The 27,215-nt window shown below is 54.3% G+C and overlaps 12 protein-coding genes across 12 annotated transcripts; 6 read left to right on the top strand and 6 right to left on the bottom strand.

The window, feature by feature from the left end:
- Nucleotides 1-1,298: 1,298 nt before the first annotated feature.
- On the bottom strand, nt 1,299-3,471 carry N7474_008397 (putative phosphoinositide phosphatase (Sac1); the record flags this gene model as incomplete). Its single annotated transcript, XM_057199807.1, has 2 exons — nt 1,299-3,202; nt 3,264-3,471. 2 exons carry the CDS (start codon nt 3,469-3,471, stop codon nt 1,299-1,301), a joined length of 2,112 nt encoding a protein of 703 aa, XP_057050508.1.
- A 477-nt stretch (nt 3,472-3,948) lies between these two features.
- N7474_008396 (Rab family GTPase) lies at nt 3,949-4,861 on the top strand (the record flags this gene model as incomplete). Its single annotated transcript, XM_057199806.1, has 5 exons — nt 3,949-4,018; nt 4,095-4,114; nt 4,174-4,200; nt 4,250-4,441; nt 4,514-4,861. The coding sequence occupies 5 exons, from the start codon at nt 3,949-3,951 to the stop codon at nt 4,859-4,861; spliced, it is 657 nt and encodes a 218-aa protein (XP_057050507.1).
- Nucleotides 4,862-5,598: 737 nt separating this feature from the next.
- On the top strand, nt 5,599-7,264 carry N7474_008395 (tetrahydrofolate synthase; the record flags this gene model as incomplete). Its single annotated transcript, XM_057199805.1, has 3 exons — nt 5,599-5,616; nt 5,673-5,810; nt 5,867-7,264. The coding sequence occupies 3 exons, from the start codon at nt 5,599-5,601 to the stop codon at nt 7,262-7,264; spliced, it is 1,554 nt and encodes a 517-aa protein (XP_057050506.1).
- A 250-nt stretch (nt 7,265-7,514) lies between these two features.
- Nucleotides 7,515-11,617, top strand: N7474_008394 (glycylpeptide N-tetradecanoyltransferase swoF; the record flags this gene model as incomplete). The annotated part of the gene is made up of 4 exons (XM_057199804.1): nt 7,515-7,608; nt 7,676-8,922; nt 8,970-9,155; nt 9,485-11,617. The coding sequence occupies 4 exons, from the start codon at nt 7,515-7,517 to the stop codon at nt 11,615-11,617; spliced, it is 3,660 nt and encodes a 1,219-aa protein (XP_057050505.1).
- Nucleotides 11,618-11,723: 106 nt separating this feature from the next.
- On the bottom strand, nt 11,724-14,093 carry N7474_008393 (uncharacterized protein; the record flags this gene model as incomplete). Its single annotated transcript, XM_057199803.1, has 1 exon — nt 11,724-14,093. One exon carries the CDS (start codon nt 14,091-14,093, stop codon nt 11,724-11,726), a length of 2,370 nt encoding a protein of 789 aa, XP_057050504.1.
- N7474_008392 (alpha/beta hydrolase) lies at nt 14,092-15,728 on the top strand (the record flags this gene model as incomplete). The annotated part of the gene is made up of 5 exons (XM_057199802.1): nt 14,092-14,366; nt 14,414-14,487; nt 14,534-14,734; nt 14,794-15,603; nt 15,664-15,728. 5 exons carry the CDS (start codon nt 14,092-14,094, stop codon nt 15,726-15,728), a joined length of 1,425 nt encoding a protein of 474 aa, XP_057050503.1.
- A 496-nt stretch (nt 15,729-16,224) lies between these two features.
- Nucleotides 16,225-18,803, bottom strand: N7474_008391 (elongation factor G; the record flags this gene model as incomplete). Its single annotated transcript, XM_057199801.1, has 4 exons — nt 16,225-16,279; nt 16,342-18,368; nt 18,428-18,539; nt 18,598-18,803. The coding sequence occupies 4 exons, from the start codon at nt 18,801-18,803 to the stop codon at nt 16,225-16,227; spliced, it is 2,400 nt and encodes a 799-aa protein (XP_057050502.1).
- An 838-nt stretch (nt 18,804-19,641) lies between these two features.
- N7474_008390 (uncharacterized protein) lies at nt 19,642-19,911 on the bottom strand (the record flags this gene model as incomplete). Its single annotated transcript, XM_057199800.1, has 1 exon — nt 19,642-19,911. One exon carries the CDS (start codon nt 19,909-19,911, stop codon nt 19,642-19,644), a length of 270 nt encoding a protein of 89 aa, XP_057050501.1.
- Nucleotides 19,912-20,320: 409 nt separating this feature from the next.
- Nucleotides 20,321-22,120, bottom strand: N7474_008389 (threonine dehydratase, biosynthetic; the record flags this gene model as incomplete). The annotated part of the gene is made up of 3 exons (XM_057199799.1): nt 20,321-21,624; nt 21,675-21,891; nt 21,944-22,120. The coding sequence occupies 3 exons, from the start codon at nt 22,118-22,120 to the stop codon at nt 20,321-20,323; spliced, it is 1,698 nt and encodes a 565-aa protein (XP_057050500.1).
- Nucleotides 22,121-22,682: 562 nt separating this feature from the next.
- rcf1 (respiratory supercomplex assembly factor RCF1) lies at nt 22,683-23,353 on the top strand (the record flags this gene model as incomplete). Its single annotated transcript, XM_057199798.1, has 3 exons — nt 22,683-22,723; nt 22,788-22,858; nt 22,923-23,353. The coding sequence occupies 3 exons, from the start codon at nt 22,683-22,685 to the stop codon at nt 23,351-23,353; spliced, it is 543 nt and encodes a 180-aa protein (XP_057050499.1).
- Nucleotides 23,354-23,664: 311 nt separating this feature from the next.
- N7474_008387 (uncharacterized protein) lies at nt 23,665-23,964 on the bottom strand (the record flags this gene model as incomplete). The annotated part of the gene is made up of 2 exons (XM_057199797.1): nt 23,665-23,826; nt 23,881-23,964. The coding sequence occupies 2 exons, from the start codon at nt 23,962-23,964 to the stop codon at nt 23,665-23,667; spliced, it is 246 nt and encodes an 81-aa protein (XP_057050498.1).
- A 477-nt stretch (nt 23,965-24,441) lies between these two features.
- On the top strand, nt 24,442-26,896 carry N7474_008386 (FAD-dependent oxidoreductase; the record flags this gene model as incomplete). Its single annotated transcript, XM_057199796.1, has 5 exons — nt 24,442-24,737; nt 24,803-25,074; nt 25,127-25,497; nt 25,552-26,144; nt 26,197-26,896. 5 exons carry the CDS (start codon nt 24,442-24,444, stop codon nt 26,894-26,896), a joined length of 2,232 nt encoding a protein of 743 aa, XP_057050497.1.
- Between the last annotated feature and the right edge of the window lie 319 nt (nt 26,897-27,215).

The raw sequence follows: 27,215 nt of genomic DNA, 5'->3' as shown, positions 1-27,215 counted from the left end.
GAGATCTAGCTCTGCCTAAAAGGTTATTAAGCTTCGTTGGGTACGAGAGAGAAAAAGGACGGAGGTAGTCAAGGATCTTACTCAATACGGTGCGCCAACGTGGCTGTCGCGCAGGTCTTCTAACACCATCATTTCCCTGGAGAGCGAAAAAAGTGAGCTGAGCTCTCATCCTGTCAAACCAGCTGCCCTTATTGTCTGCAGTGTCTTTCATCAAATTGTAGGCAACAGCAGGCATTTCAGCGGTCTGGTCAAGAGCCTGTGTAAGCTTGTTGAGATAATTGCCCATTTCCAGTATCTGTCCCGTAGAATCGTGCTCTCGTAGATTAAGGCAGGAACGACGATCGATGAGGTTAGCTTCTGTGCCTAGCGTCCAGATACTAAGCAGAATTGTCAACAGACAAGAGATTTGCATTATCCAGCTTAAGCCAGCCATAATGCAATGTAGAATGAGGCGTTGGAAGACGAGCGAGAAGTTTGAGAGAAAAGGAAGCACGACCCTACTATGTGCCTTGGGCAATTATTATTCTTATATAGGGCCACCAGTAATGTATTCCAAAAGTAGAGCGGCATACATAGTTAACCTTGCTACGGAGTTTGACTCTTAATTGACCGCAGGATCCTTTGCCAAGGCGGTGATAGGCGGTAGGCGTAGTGAAGTGAAGAGCGAGCAAATGAGAAGCATTCAAAAAAGAGACGAACCAATTTGATTCCAAACTTTCTACTCATTCTTCTTTTGTCTATCTTCATACTTCAAAGGTACAGGGAAATTCCGCTTGAAAGATGGCCAAGTTTTACTGAAGTTGCTCAACAAACCGTTAAATGGGGAGATCCTGCGAATTATGCCTGGCCCTCTTTGGCCCTCTTTGGCCCTCTCTGGCCCTCTCTGGCCCCCTCCCCGAACAGGCACAGCTACGGCCTAGGTCCTATTCCACACCAGCAGCATAGGGCACTGCTTATAGACTAGTACCCGCCATAAATAGCCCGGACCCTTCGGGTAGCTCTTGGTCTTCGGATAAGGATGCAGACTCCACGTGCTATCTAACTTAGATCCGTTAGTAGCTCTGAGATCTATGAACTATGAACTAATATTGTGACGATTCATATATTTCTAGGTGCTAACAGAATGCTGATTCAGAACAGCCCTCGGAAGGGGATAATAGAATACAGGAGGAATGATGGTAAGCGATACAGGAAGATCTAACACTGTACCAGAGAATAACATAGAAGACAAGAGGGTTGGCAAAGACCATGAGAATGAAAAAGGAAAAGTGGACAAAGTAAGGTCCGAGCGGCGAGAATTACTCGACCCTGGTCTTTCCTTCTTCGAGGAAGACCAAGCGAGCGTTGCTGATTCCCCGCTGGTGTCGGCGAGAAGGAAGCCACTTGCCGATGAGAGGGTCAGTCCGGGCTTTGAGAAGAGCATCCTGGTAGCCTTCGGCGCCAGCAACGGGCGTGTTGAGCTTAGGCCAGTTCACATAGAGCATTCCATGTCCATGGATGAAGCGGAAGGTGTAGGCGCCAACGAGCAGCCAAAAGACCACAAACAGACGGAGCGGCCAGACTGCAGCATCGGGCAGCTGTCGGGTAAAGGTGGCAACCAGAACCATGAACACACTCGCTGCGAACGTATACGGCAATGCTTGAATGATGAGCGGTCGGTTGTCCACAAACAGTTGGAAGCTGCCAAACGTCGAGTCCGGGGGAAGATAGGTGCCCAGGAACACGTCGAATCCATCTTGGCGGGGACCGTCCATGAAGTTGTTGCGCACATAACGGGTGATGGAGTTGTTCAGGTCCTGCAGCATTCCGACCCGCGTGCGCTTGCCAGTGCGAGTGAAATCGGTCTTCAAGGCACCAGTACCAGAGTAAGACTTGGAGACCACATCCGCATTATCCGCCCAGATATTGCGGAACAGATTCTCGAACTCCCGGTCGTCGTTGGCCGCTTCTCCCGGGCGAAGCACACCGGCATCCATGAGCTGCCGCGTCACCGCCCAGCGGCCGAGCATGCTTTGCACGACGTTGGTGCGATCCAGGCAATCCATGCAGTTGGTGCGCACAACACTCGATTGCGTTGATCGAATGTCGAGCTGACCACCAGGAGCTCCTGGGTGCTCCACTCCCCGGAAGTAACCGCCCTGAGCCAGTCCATCATTCAAACGATTCATGAGCAGTTCAGCACGGTGCCACTGGAGGCCCTTGGTTTCGTTGTGGAAGTCAAAGTACACATAATGGAGATGGTCCATCTCTTTCTGCTTCAGACCCGGTTCCAGGATATGCGTCTTCTCGGGGGATTTCTCATCAGCGTCGGTGCTTTCATGGGAGGAAGTGACCAGTGTGCGAACCAGCTGCTCGTATGCGCTTTTGACGCGTTCCTCCCGGCCTTTCTGGTTGACCAGGTTGACCAAATAATTCTCGCCATACAAGCGAATCTGCTCTGAGAAATGCTTGCGGGCCGCTTCCACGGCGGTTTCAACACCACGAACCTGTAGCTTCGGCGTGTATTTAAGGTTGTTGACCTCAGCCCAGAACACCGGGACGCTCCCTCGGGTTTGTACAAAGGAGTAAAGCTGCAGGTCCTGGCCCGCCTTGCCATTGGTCATCGATTGCCCACCCGCAAAGCCGGACAGTCCACCAGTCGAATCATTCAGAATAACAATCTGCTCCGTCTCGTTGTAATTCGAGACATGTCCTTGCTCATCTATCCCACGGGAGAAGTATCGCGTGCCTCCGCGGTGTCTGGATCGCCGGGTGATCAGGGCGAACGTGAAGGGGGTCGACTTGACCCGCGCGGCCGTAATGCGCAGCATGCCAAACATCACTGGCAGGATGTACGGGTCGGCTCCTGGCTGCGGGCCGTAGCGGATTCCACTCGTGTCATTAGCGCCGAGACTAAAGTCGATCAGATCGGATTGAATGAAGCGGTTCCAGAAGAAACGGTCGTCGGCGGTCTTCCACATGGGCAGACTGGGTGCGCCTTGGGATTGTCGCTGGAAACTGTTGGTCAAGTCTAGGGAGTAGGAGAAGTACATGGGACCGGTGCGGAGGAGGTCCTTCAACAGTGCCAGGTACGTATCTTCGTCGGTGTCGTGCAGCGGTCGCTCGCGCAGGGGCAGAAATTCGGTTCCGGCGACTTTGTAGACCATATGACCGCGCAAGCGTCCCATCGGTTGGGCCTTGGTGATAATTATGATATACTTGTCTATTTCCGAGGGATGTGGTCAGCACGCGCGTCCTGCCACCCTGTTCTGCATCTAACTTACCCAGCTTAAGCTTGATAATTCCGAGAATACCTGCAATGCTGGAAATGCGTTTTGCACCCGACAGAGGGCCATTGTTCAAGCGCAAGTCGCCTGTTGGGCGCTCGACCACGAGCGTTGGGGATTGGGGCGAGGAAGGGGACGTAAAGGCGTAGTGGGAAGGCGAGGCATGGAGATTAATATCCCTGAACGGGAGAATAGGAGGCGCCATTGCGCCTAATGGGAGAGAGCTGAAAACAGACAGAGCGTGACAGTGGTTGTGGAAGAGCAAGAGGGAGTGGGTTCAGTGCATGATCGAAGACACGGGGATGCCAGGCACACATGATCGAGGGACCGAGGAAGGCCCAAATCCCAAGCACTAAGTACCAGGTACCTGCACCCATAGGGACCAGCAGGCCAATTGGCCTGTACTGGGTACCTGTGCCAGACGCCACACACACCGCCCCGCCGCCGAGTGGCTGGGCCTTCCGTCATCAACTATTCCGGCTGCCTTCCACTTACTACTCACTCATCTTCTCCCTCACCCGCTCTCCCACCCACCCCGAAACGCCACTTTGCTCTGTCTTTGGCCGTACGGTCTTTGATAGGGACGCTCCTCGCTGATACTGAATCTCTACCTACCGCCTTGTCTCTCGCTCCGTCGTCTTTGCTTCGCGCTCGTTGCCGACCGCTCTCCTGATCAGCAGCCATGGCTTCCAGACAACCAGCAGGAGCCCGCCCCGGCGCGCGGTTCGCCCAGTTCAAGCTGGTTCTGCTCGGTAGGTCGTCCCTATATATCCTAGCCGTCCTTCTGGCTGAAATGATTGCTAACATTTGGCTGTTCCGTCTCACCAGGAGAGTCTGCCGTTGGAAAGGTTCGTGACCGTTGACTGCTTCTTTTTGGTCGGTCGCTAACATCCTTGTTATCTTCTAGAGCTCTCTAGTGCTGCGATTCGTGAAAGTGAGTACCTGAACATCGCCATCCCAGACACCAAGTGCTAACTGCTCAGGATCAATTCGATGATTACCGGGAGTCGACGATCGGCGCCGCTTTCCTGACACAGACCATCTCGCTCGACGATAGCACCACCGTCAAGTTTGAAATCTGGGATACTGCTGGCCAGGAGCGATACAAGTCATTGGCTCCGATGTATTATCGAAATGCTAACTGCGCTGTCGTTGTCTATGACATCACGCAGGCTGTATGCCGACCCTTCCACTCCACTGCCTTTTCTGTCGCGGAATTGACGCTAACTTGCTGGATGATATGATAGTCGTCGCTGGACAAGGCCAAGTCGTGGGTGAAGGAACTTCAGCGCCAAGCAAATGAGAATATTGTGATCGCGCTCGCCGGCAACAAGCTCGATTTGGTCGATGAGAGCCCAGATAAGCGGGCCATTCCTACCGCCGATGCCGAAGCCTATGCCCGCGAGGCGGGTCTGCTTTTCTTCGAAACATCGGCCAAGACTGCGACCAATGTCAAGGAACTCTTCACAGCCATCGCCAAGAAGCTGCCGCTCGATCAGGCTGGCCCGCGGAACCTTCGGACAACCCCTCGACCCGGCGTGGATCTGCGCCCTGAGGCACCTGGAACCCAAGGCGCCGGTGCCTGCAACTGCTAAACGATAATCACTTTTTTCTCTTCCGCAATTGGCCATGCGATGCTGATCGATTACTTGTGACTCTTCCTCCCCCACGCAGCTTCTGGCCCGGGGCTAGGGTTGCTTCTCCCACCACTCTCTCGAGCTTGGCTCTTCTCCTGTCTCCCATCCAACCGTCTCGGTGCTCCTCCTCTGATTTCCTTGTCCCTGCTCGCCTGCCCAACCGAGCTTTGCTGGGTCTGCCGCCGGTAGATTGATTCTCTCATTCGCCCAAGGACATATGGAATTCGGCTTTAGACATGACGCGGCAGGGTTTCCCTGTGTTTTGTTTGTTCCTCCCGTTCCACCTGTACTCCTGTTGTGTTTCCACCTGGCGTCTGCATCTGCTTTGCTCTCCTAGGTTCCGTTTGGGCTGAATTCATATTACATCTATTATGTTTCTCTTTGCCTCCATCTACAGGACTCTAGTATCCTATCCTCGAAATAATACACTTCTTCACTTGTATAACTAGGAATCCGTTTGTAATGCTTGCTGTGTTGATGGTCACGTGAGTACGTACCCAGCTTTGGTTTCCCGCGGGCAAGTCCGTTCGTCACTCCACTCAATTCTTGTCATCGACTGGCTGGGGTTTTTTTGCGCAACAAACCCCCCAGCTTTCTGATCGCCTGGGTTTCAATTGTCGATGCGAAGCTTTTGGCGCGCTCTTTATTCCTGGCAATATTGTCCACGGCGCCGAGTCTCTACGCACTCGCCCGCCATGGCTCGTACATATGAGGTATGGCTCGGAGGTTGTCGGTTCGGCTGGGAGTTACTGACATTGAATCTGTGCAGGCTGCGATTACAGCGCTCAATTCCCTCCAAACCAACTATGCCATCGTGGAGGAGCTGCGGAAAGCCAAATCGCGGGACGAAATTAACGAGCGCTCCATCCCGGAGATGGTGGAATGGCTTGAGCGCATCGGATACAAGGTACGCCGACCTGATCTTGACCGGAGCTCTACCTGATCTTGTTTGTTTCGTTCTAGCCGTCCGATCTGAACCAATTGAATCCTGTTCATGTCGCCGGTACCAAAGGCAAAGGATCCACCTCCGCGTTTATCTCCTCGATTCTCTCCCAATATACCAAGCCGGAGTCAGGTCAATCGGCACCGTCGATCCACAAGGTTGGGCTCTACACCTCTCCGCACCTGCGTTTCGCCCGTGAGCGCATCAAGATTGATAATACCCCGCTATCCGAAGAACAATTCGCGCGTTACTTCTTCGAAGTATGGGATCGGCTTGAGGAAGCTGCCAAATCGGCAGGGCAGAACCCCACTGCGCCGGGTACCAAGCCTCAATATTTCCGCTATTTGACCCTGATGGCGTTCCACACCTATATCAGGGAAGGCGTCAATGCAGCAGTGATTGAGTGTGGGATTGGAGGGCAGTACGATTGCACGAATGTGATTGAGCAACCCAAGGTTACCGCCATAACAAGCCTTGGTATCGACCACACCGCGCTACTGGGGACCACAATCGAGAACATCGCATGGCACAAAGGCGGTATTATCAAGCCTGGCGTACGGGCTTTTACTGCGCCGCAAGCTCTCAGCGCGGAGAAAGTCTTGACTCAGCGCGCTGAAGAGAAAGGCGTCCAGTTGGATGTGGTACTGGGCCATCCCGAACTGCTTGCCGACGGCAGTCAAGTCAAGCTTGGTCTGGCCGGCGACTTCCAGTATACGAATGCGGCGTTGGCTTCTGCAACCGCGGCGGAGTTTTTGAGGAAAATCGGCGTTTCAGGCATCCCAGAGAATATGTCGTCCGAATCTCTACCCCCGAAATTCAAGAAAGGTCTGGAGGAAACCCGTCTCGGCGGCCGCTGCGAAACTCGGATCGAAAAGAACGTGGCTTGGTACATCGACGGCGGCCACACGCTGGAGAGCATCCGGCTGGCGGGCTCATGGTTCGCGTCCCGAATCCAGGCGGACTCCTCCTCCAGCGACGTGGCAAGCAAAAAGCCGCGGATCTTGATCTTCAACCAACAGACCCGCGACAGCACGGCTCTTGCCCGCGCGCTGCACGAGACGCTGGCTCTGGCGCTTGGATCCACCTCTCCATTCACGCACGCGGTGTTCTGTACCAACATCACCTACAAGCAGGCGGGCTACCGGCCGGATCTGGTCAGCATGAACACCAACGCCGACGACGTCGAGCTGCTGCGCGTGCAGAAATCCCTTGCGGAGGCGTGGAATTCGAATGACCCCCAGGCGCAGGTGCAGGTGTTCGGCACGATTGAGGAGGCTGTCGACTTTGCGCGCGAGGTGGCCGGGGCGGCGCGCAAGGATTTGCCTGAGGAGCAGTCGCCCGTGATGGCTTTTGTCACGGGCAGTCTGCATCTGGTGGGCGGTTTCCTGGATGTGGTTGAGACCAAGCCATGCCCGTGAATAAATACATGAAAAGGTGTTTTGGGATTTCAACAATTCTTCTGGCGATACCCTGTGAATAGATCGAGTCGATGAATAGAGAATCATAAAATAACTATACTCTGTAGTCGCCTATCGTCGGTTGGCTGATCAGTGGGGCCAACCCGTCACCAAATCCTACTCTGCCAACTAACTAAACTTACCTCTCTTCCTTCCTCTCTCTCCTCCCACCCCGCCCGCCTGGTCCGCCCTTCCATTCTTCTCGCTCACCATGTCGGAATCAAATGACTCCAAGGGCAAAAAACCCATGCGTCCAGAGGACGAGACCCACCCCAAGCCCGTTGGCGGGGCCGAGGCAGACGCTGGTAGGACTGATTCTCTTGCATCCCACCACTGCGCGATGTGATAACTGACCACAATGCCTCTGCTCAGACGACGTCCCTTCCTCCGGCACGACGAAAAAGATCCCCGCGAAAGTTGTCGAGTCAATGCTGGAACAGAATCCGGCACTGAAAAAAGAGCTCGCCGCGATGGACAAGAACAAGGCCGCGGAGGCGCTGCAGAACATGGATATCTCACAATTACTCACTGGGCTGTCACTGGGAGGCAAGAACCAAAAGGATATGGCTTCGTATAAGTTTTGGCAGACCCAGCCTGTGCCTCATTTCGAAGACCAGGGGCGCCAGAAGCAGGTCACCCAGGGCCCGATCAAGAGGATCAACCCCGACGAAGTGTCCAAGACGCCGGACCCGCTCCTGGAGGGATTCGAGTGGTGCACTCTGGATCTGACCAACAACGAGGAGCTCAAGGAACTCTACGAGCTGCTGAACAACCACTACGTCGAGGATGACAACGCCATGTTCCGATTCAGCTATTCGCAGTCGTTCCTGCACTGGGCCCTGATGTCTCCCGGCTGGAGGAAGGAATGGCACGTCGGGGTACGGGCTACCAAGTCCCGCAAACTGGTTGCCTCGATCTGCGGTGTCCCCACGGAGCTGCGCGTGCGGGGCGAGCGCATCAAGGTCACCGAGATCAATTTCCTCTGTATCCACAAGAAACTGCGCTCGAAGCGGTTGACGCCAGTCCTGATCAAGGAGATTACCCGGCGCTGCTACATCAATGGTATCTTCCAGGCCATCTACACCGGTGGCATCATCCTGCCCACCCCCGTCAGCTCCTGCCGGTACTACCACCGCGCGCTGGACTGGCTGAAGCTCTACGAAGTCGGCTTCTCGCCCCTGCCTCATGGCTCGACCAAGGCTCGCCAGATCACCAAGAACCACCTGCCCAACCAGACCGCCATGCCCGGTCTGCGGCCCATGGAATCCAAAGACATCGACGCCGTCTTTGATCTGCTGGAGCGGTACATGCGGCGGTTCCAGCTCAACCAGGCCTTCACGCGCGAGGAGATCGACCACTGGCTGGTGCACAAGGACCTGCCCGCGCAGGATCAGGTCGTCTGGTCGTATGTGGTGGAGGACCCGGAGACGCACAAGATCACGGATTTTGTCTCGTTCTACAACCTCGAGTCAACGGTCATCGACAACCCCAAGCACCAGGTCGTGCGCGCAGCGTACTTGTACTACTACGCGACCGAAACGGCATTCACGGAGGACACGAAGGCGCTCAAAAAGCAACTGCTGGTGCTGATCAACGATGCCCTCATTCTGGCCAAGAAGGTAGATACTCTCCCCAAGTACTGGTATTGATATACTGACCTCTTCAGGCCAAATTCGACGTGTTCAACGCTCTCACGCTGCACGACAACCCACTGTTCCTGGAGCAGCTCAAATTCGGGGCGGGCGATGGACAGCTCCATTTCTATCTGTACAACTACCGCGCGGCGCCGGTGCCGGGAGGGATCAACGACAAGAACCTGCCGGATGAGAAGCGCATGGGCGGCGTTGGGATTGTCATGCTGTAATATGATTGCGGCCGGTCGGATTCCTGCTAGTAGATCTAAAGAGTCAAAAATAGTTCCCTCGTCAATTCAATAAGTACATACAAGCTTTGTGTTGCCTCAGGCACGAATGCCGTCACATGTCTCCACATCATCGAGCTGTCAACCCAACAACCTACATTGCCTACTCACTCTCCTGGTACTTTGACTTGTACTCACTCAACTTGGCTAATTCCGCGTATTATTCTTGTTCCTTGCTGGTACTCTTGACACCGTTCCGGTAGCAGCCACATGCCCAGGCCCATCATTGTCACCGGTCCCTCTGATCGCTGCCTGTCTAGACCCGCGCTGCTGTCACCTCGCGTCTTGACCTGAACAATGGGCGCAGGCCAGTCAGCGGAGCTCGTGCATGGGGGTTCCCCAGGTCAGTCGATGCTTGCCCTGCAATTCCTGCTCATAAAACATGTCTTACCACCGGTGGACCCTATGCGACCTTCTCCCCGCATATCCCCCCATATATCACCATCCAATATCTAATCCCGTCCGCAGAGGAACTAAGCTACATCCTCGCCGAACGCTTCGCCACGAAATGTTTCACGCCGCTAGAGCTCACGCATTTCAAAGACAACTTCTTTTTCCGCGCCTCCGAGCAGGGCGGTCTGCGCTACTGGAACGAGAAGACCCTCTCTGACTTTTTGGGCATTCCCGATGGCAGCTACTCCGCCGCGCACCAGTACCCGCTCGACGCGGGCCCGGTGCTCTTCCGCATGGTCTCGTATCTAGGCGCCTTTCCGTTTCAGAGTACCATGGCGCCCAGCGTGCTCACTTTTGAGGCCATGGTTAAGGTTGTCGTGCTGCTCACGGAGCGGTATGGGAAGGTGCTGAAGCGGGGCCGCCGGGATCGGATCAAGTTGCTTTTTGGGAGCTTGGCAGATGTGGGGAGGAAGGATCTGGGGTCTTCGCCTGATCGAGGGGCTGCGAAGGAAGGAGATGGTAGTGGTGAAGAGGAGGAAGTGGATGAATCGGCTGCTGCGCACTCTCATGCACCTGGTTTTGCGATTGATGAGCCTGGTGATGAGGAATATGATGAGGATGATGAAGATGATGATCTGGCGCTTGCGGCATTGGAGTCGCTGGATGCCATTGAGGTGTTTAAACATGATCACCGCATTGATAAGACGGTCTATGAAACGCGCATCTCGATTGACACATTCCGCCGACTGCTCATGCTATTACTAGCCATTGCGCCTTTGAACTCGCTTGGATCTGTCCGGACATTTATATCGGACTTGCATGAAGAACGGCTGGACGACATCCAGAAACAGGCGGACAATATCATCGCGGCCTTTTCTCCAGAGCAACACGACGGCGGAATCTCCTACAAGGCTTTCGCCAGAACGATCACGTCTTCGCTACCATATCTCTTCGATCCATTGACTCCGCTCTTCGAACACCTTCTCTTCAGCAAGAACCTGGACTTCTCCAAAAAACGGCAGAAGGAACCGTCACACCCTATACAAGATACAATCGAGAAGAAAGAAGCAACTCCGCGACCATCACCACTCCCATCAATCATGCTCCCCGGCAGCTTCGAGTCCAGCATTCTCAACCCAGCGCTGACCTCACACCTCTCCTTCTTCCTCTCATCCACCTCCCCATCCTTAAACCTCTTCCGCAGCGGTATCCGCCTGCACCCCGTCTTCTCAACAACAGCCCACGGCTCCTCTCTCACCTCCTTCTCCCACCACGTCCTGACCTGGCAATCCGCCACCCTCCTCATCCTACACGGCGCTCCCCAAAACTCATCCTCGTCCTCTTCCACCACCGACCTCGTCACCTTAGGCGCCTATCTCCCCCAACCATGGAAATCGTCCTCCCACCACAGCAGCACATCAAGCACCACCACCTCGGATCCACCGCCGGTTCTCTTCCAACTATCGCCAACCCACCTGCTCCTCCAGGGCAACACCTCGCCCTCAGTAATCCAAAAACCCAACCTCCCACCCGCCTACTTCTCCACCCACACCGGCATAGCGCTCGGCTGCCAAATCCCCCCTTCCTCACGAAGCCACCACTCCCAGCCGACCCCACACGGCGCGGGCAGTCTCTCGATAGACGTGAATCTGGAAACAGCTGATTTCATCGCTCTGCCCGTCGGTCACGATGGCGTCTTCTTACCATCCGGTACGGCGTCTCCGTTTGACGAGCCCGTCAAAACGAGACTGGATATCTACGCCCTCGAGGTGTGGGGGGTTCTCCCGGACCCGGAACAGTCTTCTACAGAGGAGGCGAATGCAGTGGAGATCCAGCGCCGTAAGTGGGAATTTGAAGCGCGGGAGGTGGAGAGGAGACGTAGTATTAATATCAAGGCTGGGGCGGGTGATCCGAATCGGGAGAGTGCGCGGTGGTTGTTGGAGACGGCGGGGATTATTGGGGATCAGCACGGGGGTTGGAGCCCTGGGGGAAGTGTGTGATTATTGTACTGTTTTAGGGGAGATCGGAGGGTTTAAATATATCTCGATGTGGTTGATGATGGTGCCAGTTGGTTGTCTTTCCTTTATTTCTATAGATACAATCCAATCAAGCCCCCATTGGCGGCAGTCCATCCGGCGCGCCATAAAAGTCCATCAATTCCTCCTCCTCTTCCTCCACATCCATCTCCAGAGGGAGTTGATCAACCTCGGACTCCTCACCAGCCGCCTTACTACGAGAAGGACGGCTGCGACTAGCACTAGCACCAGTTGCTGGACCGGGCACTGGCGTGCCACGATTCTCCTCGGCAAAGACAGCCGGGTCGACTTTCTCGCGCGGCAGCCGATTAGCGAGGAACCCATCTGGAGCGCGCTCGGCGCGGTCCATGACCTCGTTCATGTACTTGCGGACTTCTTCGGCGGGCTTGACGACGCGGGAGAGAGGTTCCAGGATCTTGGGGTTCGAGGCGTGGATGCGGAATGTGACGGGTTGCCAGTATTCTTTCAGGTTTGCCTCGTTTGGCGTGGTGGCAGTGGTGGAGTCGCCAGCTGGTGTTCCGGGTTCAGGTTTGGCGTCGGTGTTATTATTGTCTGGCGGCTTCGCCGCATCGGGTTTCTGAGGCGTGTCTGTAGAAGAAGGGGCAGATACTTGGGCGGCAGCGCCATTTGCGTCCTTTTCTGCACCTTTGCCCTTCTTATCGCCCTTCTTTGATTTCCCTTTACCCTTACTGTTGCTGGTCTCCGAGGGGGTTTCGATGGGGAACGGGGTGGTGGGATCAACCTTTCGAACAACCAGGAACGAGGCAAGCACAGTGTTTTCGCTGGGTATCCACTCCAAGATTGAATATTCGGGGAACAGGTAACGGTCACCAGAGCCTGCATGACCCGAGGTACTGCTTCCGTACGGGGTCAACGGGGATGTGAATTCGAAGACGATGGCTTTGTAGTTTACTCGTGGAGGTGGCAATGGAGCTGTGGGTCGATAATATTGGCTCGGTGAACCATACTGTGGTGGACGAGATTGAATGGGAGCAGAACCACTCTGCGGAGCTTGTTGTTGAGGGGGATATGGTTGCCCCGGCCGGGCCCCAGCCTGCTGGGCATTACCTTGCGGTGTCCCGGGCACTGGACTCTGTTGCTGATATCCTGTGGCTGAGGCGGAGGTGCTGGCAGGAGCACTTGCCGTAGGCGGTGCTGCGGCAGCTGGTTCTTGTTTGACGCTAGTCGAGTCAGATGCACCTTGCGTGCCATTCGAAGGCTGAGTGGACGGTGTTTGGGCCGGGGTCTGAGGCTTCTCTGCCGGTTTCGGTTTCTCTTGTGGCTTAGAGTCAGGTGCGGATTGTGAAGCTTGGGATTTTGATTTTTGTTCGGGTTCCTTAGACGGAGTTGGAGCTTGAGCTTCTGAGTCCGGCTCCTGTGAGGGCTTCTCAGGTGGGTTTACTTCACTTGGAGTATTCTGTCCCGTCTGAGACGGCGGAGGTTGCGACCCAGAGGTTGACTGTGCCGGCGACCCTTGTTGCTGAACAGGAGTCCCACTCTGTCTTTGCTCTCTTGCTTTGATGATGGCATTAAGCTCGTCAATATGTGCCTGAAAAGCGCGGAGCTGTTCCTGCGTCGCCTGGCTGGAGGCAACCACTCGCATCAACGCCTTGAGTTCGGGGTCGGCTGCTGCTCGGGTTGCAAGCATCTGGATGACTGGGTCAGGGCTCGGTTTGGCGGGCTGCCCGTTTTGCTGCGGTGGTCGCGGTCCGCTCTGAGGCGATGGCTGTGGCCTTTGCTGGGATGGATGCGCGTGATTGGGTGGATGCCCCTGTGGTGGACGATTGGCAGGGGCTGGCGAGTACGGAGGTCGTTTCTGTGGGTATGCGGACGGAGGGTAGGATGGCTGGAACTGTTGGAAGCTACCGGGAGGACCGTAGTGGACCATCGGGCGTTGTTGCGGCGCGTACTGCATCGGCGGCGCGTTGGGGTCTTTGACGGTGTATATCATCGCATCGAAAAGATGAGGTCCGACGGTGACGTCGCATGGTCCGACCTTCATCATGGATTCCTTGGGCGGGTTGCGCTGCGCGATCTGTTCGCGCTTGGTCTTCTTGGGTTTGGTGTAGTAGCGAACGAGGATCCCATCGCTGAGCCATTTCTTCTTGGACCGTTCGAGGGATGCGAGGAGCACCGCACTAGAAAGGCGCGCGTCAGTGACTGGACAGAGGCACGAGAGCAAGGACACAAACCTGTCGGCGAGGGACTGATACTCCTTATCGGACAGCGTAGTCGGCTGGCGCGTCCGGATAATAGGTAAGGCGTCGGAATCTTTAATCTTCGTGGGCAACGGCTTTTCAAGCTCCGGGGGTGGTGGGCGGACCTTGGGCGTAGCCTTCTTTTTTTGGGCGGGCGGCGTAGGCGCGGGTGTTGTCTCGGAGAGGCGCTTCTTGGCGGGTTCGCGGCGTTCGCGCGGGGGCAGTCTGCGCTTCTCAGCCATGGTGGATGGTGATGGGATGGAAGGAAGCGATGTCAAGGGAACATGTCGAGGAGTGGGAGATGAAGGGAAGAAAGGAAGGGGAGGAAAAGCGGAAGCGATAAGGAACCCGGTGGATTATCAGCCGCTGCGACTAAGTTGGTTACCAACAACAACATTGATAATAATCATGGAGCTGTTGCCCATCTTCAAAAAGGCCTACTGGGCACTAGCAGCCGGGGGCTTGGTCTATGTGCTCTTCATCTACGCGCTGACCTTCTCTGCCGTCCAGCGCTTGTACGTGAATTGATTGCTCTTCCATTGACTCGGACTGACACTCACAGTTGCCTGTATGCCAACAAGGTCAACCCAAGCCTGTGGCAGGATGTCAACCATGTCGAGCCATTCGGCTACCTGAGTATGTCTATTCAAAGTTCCTGGGCGGCATTGGCTCACTCGTCCAGGAACCCAAGTGCAGCCGTTTAACCTGCAAACCCCCGACAACGAGACGCTGTACGGCTGGCATCTTCTGCCGCTACATCTCTGCCGACAGCATGAACAGGAGCTGGCCGAGCATCCGCCCAATGGCCCAGCAGAGGACTACGCTCAAACCGTCGCTTTTAATCTCTTGGCCAAGGACCCGAATGCCCGCGTGGTCGTGAGCTGTAAGTGCCGCGCCAAGGAGTGAATGAATGTATGGGATAGCTCTAAACTCCGTCTCCAGTTCATGGCAACGCCGCACACCTGGGCTCGGCGCAACGCCCAGCAATCTACAACACCATGCTCTCCCTCTCTACGCCCTCGAACCCCGTGCACGTCTTTGCGCTCGACTACCGCGGGTTCGGGGTCTCAACCGGCTCTCCGACGGAAGAAGGCCTGATCACCGACGGCGTGTCACTAATCAACTTCCTAACGGCTGGTCCGCTGCGTATCCCACCATCCCGCATCGTGATCGTCGGCCAGAGCCTCGGCACAGCAGTGACGGCCGCCGTGGCAGAGCGATTCGCTTTTGGATCGCCCGACCTAGCAGCCATCCAGCCCGCCATCAAGGACGCGGAGCCCTTCGCCGGCGTGATTCTGCTGGCGTCGTTCAGCAGCATGCGCACCCTGATCGAGTCGTACAGCTTCAAGGGCCTGACTCCGCCTATGCTCTCGCCGCTGATCGGTTATCCGCGGTTCCAGAACTGGGTCCTTGGTCACATCGTTGACCGGTGGGATACGGCGGCGAGAGTGGCACGCTTGACTGGTGTTGATGCTGCGGAGCATGATGCCGAAGGGAGGAAGTATAAGACCAAAGACTTGGATCTGACCATTGTGCATGCTTTGAATGATTTCGAGATCCCATGGTATGAAGGGCGTCGTGTCTGGGTTGCTGCGACGGGTGAGGATGTAGACGGTGCGCCTGGGGCTGTGACGTACGAGAAGGCCGAGCCGGATCGGCGCAATGAGGTGAAGATTTGGGAGAATAAGTTCACTCGGCAGGATGGGAAGAAGGTTGTGAAGAAGGTTCGGTGGGAGCGGGTTCGCTATGGAGGTATGTGATCGGGATAGGGACGAACTGTTGATCAATGTGCTGACTGCTAGGATATTCTAGGCCATAACCGAGTCGCAACTTTCTCTGTCGCCGGTCTCGCAGTCTTGAGGGCTTTTGAACCGTAGATGGTGTTTCACGTTTGATTTGAGGCTTTGATTTTCGCATCTAGACAGCCGGGAGTTAGGAGAGACCATAGGTGGGGAAAAGGTCTTGTCTACCAGTATATATATTTCTAGCCTTCTAACTCGATATATCACGGAGAGGAGAGAGAGGAAGCGAAACACCCCGAATTGCAAATTGCCAACCCCGACATGAAATGATGCAGCGCCAAGGAACAACTTCTATTCAAACAACTGGAGTACAGGGCACTGATGGATGAAAGCAAAGAAAGAAACGGTATATCTTGTTCTTGGAATACAGGTCTGAGAAAGAAATGGGGAGAGTGTAAGGCAGTGTCGTAACCCTAAGCCGAAAGGTATGACTTCGGATCCTTTGAAAGGCCAACTAGCACCGCCTGGGTGTATTTGTCTTGGGGGGAGCGAGGGAGGAGGGGAAATGGTACAAGTGGTGTAGTGCAAGCCGAATCAACAGCTTGACACCTTTCATGGGGTTTGGATGTGTCTATTTCTTGTGTCGGTCGGCCTGGGCCTTGAGGTACTTGGCAATGAGTTCCTTCCTATTAGAGGGAGACCAATTAGCACGATTATCAAAAATGGTCAAGGGGAATGGAAGACGTACTGCATCTGCGGAGGAGCCTTCTCGTAGTGGCTAAATTCCATGGTGTATTCGCCCTTACCCTGGGTAGCGGCGCGCAGGTGGGTGCTGAAGCCGAACATGCCGTTGAGACTGCAGTCCGCGTAGATAGTGAACTCGTCGACGCCGGTCTCGGTGTCGTTGATAGTGGCGCCACGCTTGTTCAGCAGGCCGATCACATCACCCTGGAACTCCGACGGGGCGGTAACAACGGTCTTCATTAGGGGCTCCAGAACAGAAGGGTTGCTCTCCATGAACGCCTTGCGGAAGGCCTGCTGGGTAGCGTTCTTGAAAGACATTTCAGACGAGTCCGTCATGTGGGTGGCACCGTCGTTGATGACCATGCGCGTTCCCAGCACCTTGTGGCCGACGAGAGGGCCCTTCTCGCAGGAGAGGTTGAAACCCTTCTCGCAAGCGTACAGGAATTTCTCGGAAATGCTGCCGCCGACAATCTGTTGCTCAAACTTGTTCTCCTCCAGGGTTCCTGTGGGTTCCATCCAGCCCATGACACGGGCGTATTCACCGGGTCCGCCGGACTGCTTCTTGAGAAGGTGGTCGAATTCGACGCGGTTGCCGAGCGTCTCACGGTAGGCCACCTGTGGCTGGCCGGTCTCACAGTCCACGCGGTATTCACGGCGCATACGCTCAACGTAGATGTCAAGGTGGAGCTCGCCCATACCGGAGATGATGGTCTGCTCACTCTCAGTGTCATACGTCACCCTGAAAGTGGGATCCTCTCTCTGGAAACGAGCCATGGCCTTGGAGAAGTTGGCGCCATCCTTGCTCTGCTTAGGCTTGATGGAAAGGGAGATGACGGGTTCGGGAACGAACATGGACGACATGCTGTAGCCGAGCTGGCCGTCCGTGAAGGTGTCACCAGAGGCGCAGTCAACACCGAACACAGCACAGATTTCACCGGCGCCGATCTCCGAAACTTCCTCCATCTCATTGGAGTGCATGCGAACGATACGGGGCACCTTGACCTTCTTGTTGTTGCGGGCATTGAACACATTGGCACCCTTGCGGAGAGTACCCTGGTACACACGAATGTAGGTCAACTGTCCGAAGTTGCTCTCCTCCAGCTTGAAAGCCAGACCAACAAAGGGCAGAGAGTTATAGGGGACCAGCTTCACGGAGGCCTCAGCCCGCTTCTGATCCAGAGCCAAGTTTTCCACTTCCGCAGGGTTGGGCAGGTAATCAACCACACCATCCAGCATCGGTTGCACGGACTTGTTGGCCAGGGCGGAACCCATGAAGACTGGGGTGAACTTCAGCCCGATAGTGGCGCGGCGAATTGCAGCCCTCAGCTGGTCCGCTGTGGGCACGGATTCCTCAAGGAAGATTTCAGCGATTTCATCGTCGACATCGGCGAGGGTCTCGATAAGCATGTTTCTTCGCTCCTCGGCGAGAGCCTTGACCTTCTCGGGAATTTCCTTCACGGAAATCTCCTCACCGCTGGCTCCCTCGTTATACAAAGCCTTCATGTCGATCAAGTCCACGACACCTTCGAACTCGTCCTCAGCACCGATGGGGACTTGAACCGCAGCCGCAGGGATCTTGAGTTTGGTGTTAATCTGCTCGACAGCCTTGAACGGGTTGGCGCCCATGCGATCCATTTTGTTGACGAACGAAATGCGAGGCACGTTGTACCGGCGCATCTGCCGATCAACCGTGATGGTCTGCGACTGTACGCCCGAGACAGCGCAGAGAATCATAACGGCACCATCTAGAACGCGCAGCGCTCTCTCGACCTCAATTGTGAAATCAATGTGACCCGGTGTATCGATCAGGTTGACGTGATACTTGTGCTCCTTGCCCTCCTTGTCCTTCTTGACCCAGTCACAGAAGGTAGCGGCGGACTGGATAGTGATACCCTTCTCGCGCTCCAAATCCATGGAGTCCATTTTGGCGCCGACACTGTCACGTCCGCGCACTTCGTGGATGGCCTTGATCCGGCCGGTGTAGAAGAGGACACGCTCGGTGACTGTGGTTTTACCACTGTCGATGTGGGCCTGGCCGAAGAGAATTGTCAGAAGTGGTCCATGAAACACCAATTCGAGGGATAATGTACCGCAATGCCAATATTCCGACATTTGTCCAGGCGAGCAGCCTCCGCGGGATCCAGGTTGTCGATAATTGCGGCTTGCGACAGGGCTTCCGGGTTGGCCGCAGCGGCCTCGAGGCTATTCACAGAAAGGCAATTAGAGAATGATCGATTTGGAAGCGTGTCAATGTACTTACACAGCAGATGCCGCCGCAGAGGCATTCCTCCGCTGCTGCCATTGTCTCTGGATCGACGGGGACACCGGCGCAACAGCGGACGGCCGCAACACAGCCGTGGATGCGCACCGTTGACGCAGGAGAGTCTGTGGCTGAAGACGGACGGAAGATCTGGTCAGACCAGACACCGCACGGGTCTGCAGCCGCGCAAGAGTAGGAGACCTCATGATGTTAAGATTGGGAATCGAAACTTGTTCTGTGTTTTTCCGAGAAAAAAAGTTCAGGAACGCGCATCACGTGACACCATCTCTACAATTTAGGACTGGTTAATGACTGGAGTAGAAAGAATTCCGATTGCCGTAAAAGAAGAATAATATACAGTAAGTATCAGGACATGAGCGCCGAAACCGCTGACCAGGTAATTGGCCCGTGTTGTAACCATGCAAAAGAAATGCCACCACTTGAAGTAATCCATCCGTATATCCATCAACCGAAGGCAAGAGACAAACACCTGTGCATTCCAACATCCCAGATCTTGACAGTTCAGTCGAAACCAGTTGTATAGACCCGGTCGCCAATCCACTGCATGGCCGATACGCTCATAAAGAGGCAATGCCCATTGAAGTTCGAGCTCGCTGCATCTGCCCAAACCGGCGGAGGAATCCCACGCGCAGCAAGTCGCCCATCAATAAAAGAACTCGAGACTATCGTGACAGCATACACAGTACTGTGACCGTCCCACTCATCTTTCTCAATGCATAGCCGGGGTATCCAAAAATGCGTCAGTCCGCAAGCACGTTGTTGTCGACTCTATTTCCCTTGCCGTTGCTTGTGCTTCGGGTTCTTCGAGCTATGGCAGTGAAAGAACAATTAGCATGAAGAATAGCCCTGAAAATCCAGGATAGACTCACCAAATAATGTACACGCGGCCCTTCCGTTTAACAGGCTAAAGTTTCCCAACAGTCAAATCAGTAATCGAATCCACAGACCCAAACACCCTCAATTGATCCAGCAATCCCAGACGATCACTGCAATTGCGAGTGCAAGAGACAATTCATGCCACAATCATACCTTGCAGCCATCACACAACCGTTTCACCGAAGACCGAGTCTTCATCCCCCGGACCTGCTCTATCTGCCTGGCAGAACCCACAGCAACAGCGACGGCAGTGCTCGATTGTGATTGTCCAGCGCGCAGCCTTGTGAGACTGTTTCGGATCATGTGCGAGAATGGGCGGAGCGATACAGAGCTGTAGAATGATCGGCGGGAGACGGAGGGGAGAAATTGGCGGAGGGCGCCGGAGGAGGCACCGAAGACGGTGCGGAGGGAGAACATGGTGGGCGATTCCTTGTTTGAACCCAGGAATTGCCTCGAGGAATGAACTGGGAACCCGGAATGGGGAGGTGAGATGGGTGGTGTTGCTTGGTCTGTTGGTCTGGAAGGCGCAAAAGGCTGGCCGGAGGTGTGGTATTGCCGGTGCCGAGTCAGCCAATCATAGTCGAGTAGGCGGTGGGAGAGTATAGACGGACTACACAGAGATGGAAGATGAATATAATGAGATTGTAGGATCAAATCATCTTGTCTTCGGACAAGTACAGCTATCATACAGAATGAAGCCAATTCCAAGAGTCTATGGAACAAAGACCGAACGCCGACCATGAACACAACAAAAAGCCGAAAATGTCGAACCGCACGATTCACCAAGCAAGAACCAAAACCATCGACGCGTACACAAAAAGCGAAATCAATCACAGCGCAAAAACGTCCGGTAGGTCGGAGAGTCGGTGTGTTCGCTGAACGGATATCCCAGATCCCGTAGGAAATGTTCCAGATCCTCCTTCTCCGCCGCCGGGCATTGGATACCAGCCAGGACCTTGCCGACATCGCCACCGTAGTTGCGGTAGTGGAACAGTGAAATGTTCTGATTTGGCCGCAGCGTGGTCAGGAACTTGGCCAGCGCGCCAGGCCGCTCGGGGAACTCGAACATGAACAGGCGCTCGTCGGCGACGTCGCAGCGACCGCCGACCAAGAAACGCAGATGGCGCTTGGCGAGTTCGTCATCAGTCAGATCGTGGACGTTCATCCCTGCCTTCTCCAATTCCTGCATGATCTTCGCCAGGTCTTCGCGGCCGGTCAGGGCGGATAGCGAAATGCCCATGAGCACATCGGCGGATGTTTCGCGGGCGTAGCGGTAGCTGAATGCCGTGACGGCGTGAGGCAGAATCACTTCAATGAGCTTGGCAAACGCCCCGGGCTTTTCGGGAATCTTCACGCTCAGGAGGGCTTCCTTGCGCTCACCCAGCGCGGCGCGCTCCGCCACGAAGCGCAGTCGGTCAAAGTCCATGTTCGCACCGGAGGTGACAGCGATCAATTCACGGGTGGTGTCGGGGCTGGGATTGTTGGAAATATACTTTTTAAGACCGGCGAGAGCAAGAGCACCAGCAGGCTCGATAATGGAGCGGGTATCCTCAAAGGCGTCCTTGATCGCGGCGCAGGTCTCGTCCGTCGATACCTGGATAATATCGTCGATGACCTCCCGGCAGAGCCGGTAGGGCTCCTCTCCGACAGACTTGACCGCAGCGCCGTCGGCAAAGAGACCAACTTCCTTGAGAAAGACGCGGTCACCTGCGTCCAAAGACTGGGCCATGGCGTTGGCATCGTACGCCTCTACACCAATGACCTTGACCTGCGGCGCAATGCGCTTGAGATACACACCAACACCAGCAATCAGGCCACCACCACCAACGGCGCAAAAGACGGCCTCCAATTTATCCAAGTTGGCCTGGCGCAGGAGCTCCATGCCAATAGTGCCTTGGCCCGCAATCACGTACGGGTCGTCAAACGGCGGGATGTTCGTGAGGCCGTGCTGATGCTGTAGTCGGTGCGCCTCCTCTTTGGCAGCATCGAAGTCGTTGCCATGAAGAACCACGCTGCCTCCCAGACGGGCAACGTTCAGGTGCTTGATGGCGGGGGTGCCGGAGGGCATGACAATGGTAGCGGGGATTCTCAATTTGCGGGCCGAAAAAGCCACGCCTTGTGCATGGTTTCCTGATATAGATGTTAGAAGATCACCATCCGTATATAATGTCATAACTCACCTGCAGAGCAGGCAATGACGCCCTTCCACCGCTGCTCATGGTTCAAGTGAGCCATCTTGTTGTATGCGCCACGCAGCTTGAAGCTGAACACCGGCAGCAGATCCTCCCGCTTGAGCATAACGCGGCTCTCGAGCCGGTTACTCAAGTTCACCGCGTGGGTGAGAGGAGTCTCTTCGATAACATCGTAAACTCGTGACGTCAAGATCAGTCGGAGATACTAGTTGACCGTTCGTTAGAAAGCGGTATGATATTGGAAGAACCAATCTCACATCGGGGTACCCATTGGGTAGCAGGAAGGCATCGGGGATGCCCCAGTTTGGGGGGTATTTGGGCTCGGAGCGTTCAGATGGAGGGGTGGGAGCGGCGGTATACTCGGTGAGGGCCAGGCCACTCATCTTGGGACTGACGGGCGTCGCCGCGCCATTGGGGATGAACTCGTCGGACATTAGGAACTGAGGGATCCGAAAGAAGACACAGCCAAAAAGGGGGCACAAGAAGGCAATTGCAAACACGACGGACAATTCTTCTTCTCGACTGACTCTTTTTTTTCTTGCGGAGGCGGGACCGGGATCGGAGTGTTATGTCAGCAACCCTGCCTTCCAGCCCTAGTCAATTGCTGTTTAAGTTGTTTTTGGACTATTGTAGCAGATGATTGTTGTTACCAGAAGCAGAGTAGACGAGATTGGTTGGAGACGATGCTAGTAGCGGTGTAATAATGGATTATTTCTGTTTTTAGCTGTGTTGATTGTGCTCTCCTAACCAAGTGATGGGACCTGCGCATACCATACCGCCTTGAAAAGAAAACTGCCAGTCGGTCGCAACGTCATGCCGAAGCCTTCATCCTTTCCTGCTCCGACACTGAAGGCGACTGCGGGCCTAGATTGACTCTTCGGTTTGCTATTGTTCAATTTTGTCGCACGCCCATAAACGCTGAGACTGTTTGCCGCGCCGACCCGCGATCTCGAACTCCGCGCCGTGCATCATTAGCCGCAGCTCTCTCCCATCAACATGGCTCGCGAGCCCTTGCCATCCTCGTTTGAGGACAGTCCGTACGTGTGTCACTTTTGGAAAATTGCTCTACCGGTTCACGCTAACATTCATTCCCTGCCGTAGTCAATTCAGAGAGGAGACCTCCCTCCAGAAATTCACCCGACGACTCAAGGAAGAGCCTCTCATTCCACTCGGTACAGCTTCTGCTTCTTCTTTCATCATTCCTCTTGTAACTCACTAACTTCTTGGGGGTAACAGGATGCGCCGCAACATGCTACGCCCTATACCGCGCCTACCGCTCCATGAAGGCTGGCGACTCCGCCGAGATGAACCGGATGTTCCGGGCCCGTATCTACGCACAAGCATTCACACTAGTCTCCCTCGTGGCGGGCGGGATGTACTTCAAGAGCGAGCGACAGCAGCGCAAGGAGTTTGAAAAGGCCGTGGAGATGCGCAAGGCGCAGGAAAAGCGCGATGCATGGCTGCGCGAGCTGGAGGTGCGAGATAAAGAGGATCGCGAGTGGCGCGAGAGACATGCTGCCATTGAGGCCGCTGCCAAGGATGCCGAGAACAAGGCACAGCGCAAGACTAGTGAGCCTGATGCGGCGCGGGCTGCGATTGAACCGGCGGATGAGAAGAGCATCGGGGTTTTGGATGCTGTGAGGGCGCTTGTTCAGAGGGGGAATTGATAAAACGAGGGTGTGTCATGTATAACAGTTTTTTCTGATATTGTACATATTTTGGAGTAATCTTCTCTCTTCTAAATCACACACAAACCGGCTAAGCTACCGAACCTGCTCGTCGATATATCGCCTCATGGTCTCGAATTCGGTTTTGCCTGTCTTTACGCAGGTGAGTCAGTAGAAGGTGTACATTTCCGGATTTCAACATACCGAGATCAAGTATCGAATATGGGTCTAATAGCTAGGTCAGCAAATAATTCCACTGTTGGCAAAAAGGACCACTTACTAGGTCCGACACTCCGCGATGTCGCTCAAACTCATGACGCGCATAGCTGCGTAGCTCGTCTCGCGTTGACGAGGGCGGGATCTCTAAATGGAAGCATGAGCAACAGAGCACATAATGATAACGGAATGAGTTTACTATTCACTGCTCTGACAATATCGCGCCATAATGCCAGCACCCGCTGCCTCTGGATGAACTATGTGGATTATCAGCATCACCCCAGGACCGGGACCAATTGAATCGCCCTTACATGATCCAAGCTCACAGTGGGCTTCCTTAGACGGGAAGCCTGTCCGCGGGAAACAGCGGCTAGAAGGGACAGCGATGAGCGCATCAGTCATTGTTCGTATTCGAAGATAGGATGCGGTTACAGAGCCTTAGAAGGATAGGATGGAACGGAAGGCGGTCAATGCATAATTGTATTGGGTCACGGTATTTTCGCGTTGCACTTGTACATTTAACCAACCTATAATTAATTTTGCCCTTTCTCCCTGTATTCCAAGGATTCGGCGCTCATTTTCCCGGTGCAACCTAGCTCAACATAATAATGACGGGAGGCATGTCATCCGAAATGCAATCAACATTACCCAAATTCCTCTCCGTTAACGCGTCAGGCCCCTCTTCCGCTGATTCAGCGGACCTAACCCCCAATCTCCGCCAATGACAACCCATATTTGGTGCAGTTGAAGCATATTGTGCAGTCAAACTAGCCCCAGATAGGTAACAGTACGGCCTAGCATCGAAAAGGAATACATATAAGCAAATCGCCCAACATGCGTTCTTGCCTTCATCTTGTGTCACGCGTTTCACCATGGCCCCCTTCAAGGTCATCATTATCGGCGGAAGTATATCCGGGCTCACGCTAGCGAATATCCTCGAGAAGTATGGCATCGACTACGTTGTGCTCGAAAAACAAGCAATTATTGCCCCGCAGCTGGGCGCTAGTTTGGCTCTATTGGCCCATGGCTCTCAGATCCTGGACCAGCTGGGTTGCTATGACACGCTGGAGAGGATTGGGATGCCCGTGGAGATGGTGGAGAACTTTGGGCCTGGTGGACGCTCACTACTGCCTAAGCCACATCTGTTGGGTAGAATGATGAAAGAACTGTTAGTTTGGTATTTGATTGGCCCTTTATTGTAGGGAAGCTAATTTTCTGTCTTTTTACTGGTAGTTTCGGATATCCAATGCGATTTCTCGACCGGCAGCAACTACTCCAGGTTCTCTACGATAACCTCACGGATAAATCGAAAATCCATACTTCTACAGAGGTGTTCAAACTCGAAGATATCGATGGCGGCGTTGTCGTTGCCACCAAAGATGGATCTATCTTTCGGGGAGATATCGTTGTCGGCGCCGACGGGGTGCATTCTCGTACTCGGCAGGAGGTATGGCGGATCGCCGACTCGGAGACACCCAAATACAACTCCGAGAAACTTGCTGAGTGTATGGACTGCACTTCTATTCTGGGAAAACATATTCTAACTCAACGCTGCAGCCATAAAATGCACCTACAAATGCATGTTCGGCATCTCCGAACGACCAGAGGGCGTCCCTGGCGACATGGGCTGGAAAACGTTCTATCACAATCGCTCGTATATGTACCAGGGCGGTAAGGATGGGAAAATATATTTCTTTGCCTTCTTCAAGAACCCCGAAACGACAGTGTACGCCTCCATCCCGCGGTACACGACCGAAGATTGCCAGAAGCTGGCAGAGGAACACAGCAGCGACATTCTGTTTCCGGGCTTTACTTTCGGGAATCTGTACGAGCTCCGCCGGAATGCCGTGCTCGTTCCGCTGGAAGAGTCCGTGCTCGAGAAATGCTTCTATAAGCGGGCTGTCCTAATTGGTGATTCGTTCCACAAGGTATAAAACAGCCACTCAATTAAACTACACGTATACTGATACTTTTGTCAAAAGATGAACCCATTAACAGGACAAGGCGGTAATGCCGCCATCGAATCCGCCGCCTTCCTCTCTGACCTGCTCTACGAAGCACTCCAGAAACAGTCCCATCCCGACGACAGCGCAATCAAGGAGATATTCACTCGCTTCCAACGACGCCGAAAACCACGAACACGGGAGGCAATGGAGCTAACGAAAAAGATGCAGCGTATGGAATGTCTCGAGACCCCGTTTCTTAAATTCCTCATGCTCAATGTCATCAGTAAGATGGGATTGGAGGATATTGCGCCGCGGTTGGTGCAGAGTTTCTCCCCGTCGCATGTGCTGAAGCACGTTGGCCAAGTTAGGAGGAAGAGGTTGGTTCTTCTTGATGACGAGGTCACAGTCGAGCCAAGGACTCGGCCAGTTTATGCGACGGTTCTGGGGGCTGTGGCTATGCTTTGTCTTGCGTTGTTGAGTCGTGTCATACCGAGGTATTATGATTTGGAGGAAGGTCCAGATGGATTTGAGAGGTTGCGATTATATATTTCCATGACCACCATTGCAGTAAATGGACTGTGGGTCGTTGAATCTCATCGCTCGGCACTCACGGTGTCGCCCTTGTTCAGGTAAGGCTTCCAGTCCTGGCGATACTGCAGTAAATAAATTGACAAATAACAGCGCCATGCCGTTCGCCTTCGCCTCTTCATACCTAGGTTGGGAGACCATTCTCCCCATCTACCTCGCCATCCACATCTTCCTCAGCGCATCCCGAACATTCTACTACCCCTCGCCACGAGCCCTCAATATCTGGACTGCAAAGAATCTTCCACTCGGACTGGTGATTGCATATGCCTTACCCATACTACAAGCAATCACCAATCTCCGAAACCAACAGGCCTCATCAATCGATGTCCAATTAGCCGGACATGTCAGCCTACCGATCCTGCTTCAGCTGGGCAAACGCTTCTGTAAGAAATCCCCGGATCTTACAGTTGGCCAGCTGCTATATGGATCATATGACATGGGTTATATTTTTCGCTTTTTTGGTGCCATTTTCTTCCTGACCAGTCTGATGCATTTGGTTGTTGCTAGCAGCTCCATTCCGCAGGTCCTTGCTAGTGTCTCTAGTCACGAGGCAATGGGCCTTTCATTTGAATTGATCCAGATAGGATGCCTAGCTCTTGCTGTCTTGACCTGGTTTCTGTTCACAGTCTGGGACCTGCGTCGGGTGAAGATCACTCGTGCTTCTCTTCCTGTTACGCTGGTTGGCGGACTTTTAGGAATGGTGTTGGTTGGTCCCGCGGCTCTGCTGGCTGGGCTTTGGTACTGGCGGGAGTCTGTTATGGAGGAATCGAGAAAGGAAGTTCACAAGAAGTGAGGCTCTGCTTCCTTTGAATGAGAATTCCTGGCTTGGTTTTTATTGCAAACGATAGAATAACGTGCATTTTTCACATTTAATTTGTCTGTGTTCCGACCCTAATGGCTTATTATCTTTGCACCCTTTTACGCCTGTTTCTTCTCCTTGTTTCTCGCCGGATAGCACCCATAGCCTCGGTCAAATGCGTGGTTGTCCCGAAATCGCGAGGGAAACCAAGTTATGTATGTAGTAACTATCATCCGTGGGGCGGGACTAGAAATTACCCATGCCTTTCGATGACCTATAGGAGTGGCCGATGTCAGCCAAAGTTTCGGGAATC

Source organism: Penicillium riverlandense (assembly GCF_028828495.1).
Source record: "Penicillium riverlandense strain IBT 135883 chromosome Unknown utg000007l_segment0_segment0, whole genome shotgun sequence".
Taxonomy (NCBI): Eukaryota; Fungi; Ascomycota; class Eurotiomycetes; order Eurotiales; family Aspergillaceae; genus Penicillium; species Penicillium riverlandense.
This window is presented reverse-complemented; position numbering and strand designations above follow the sequence as displayed.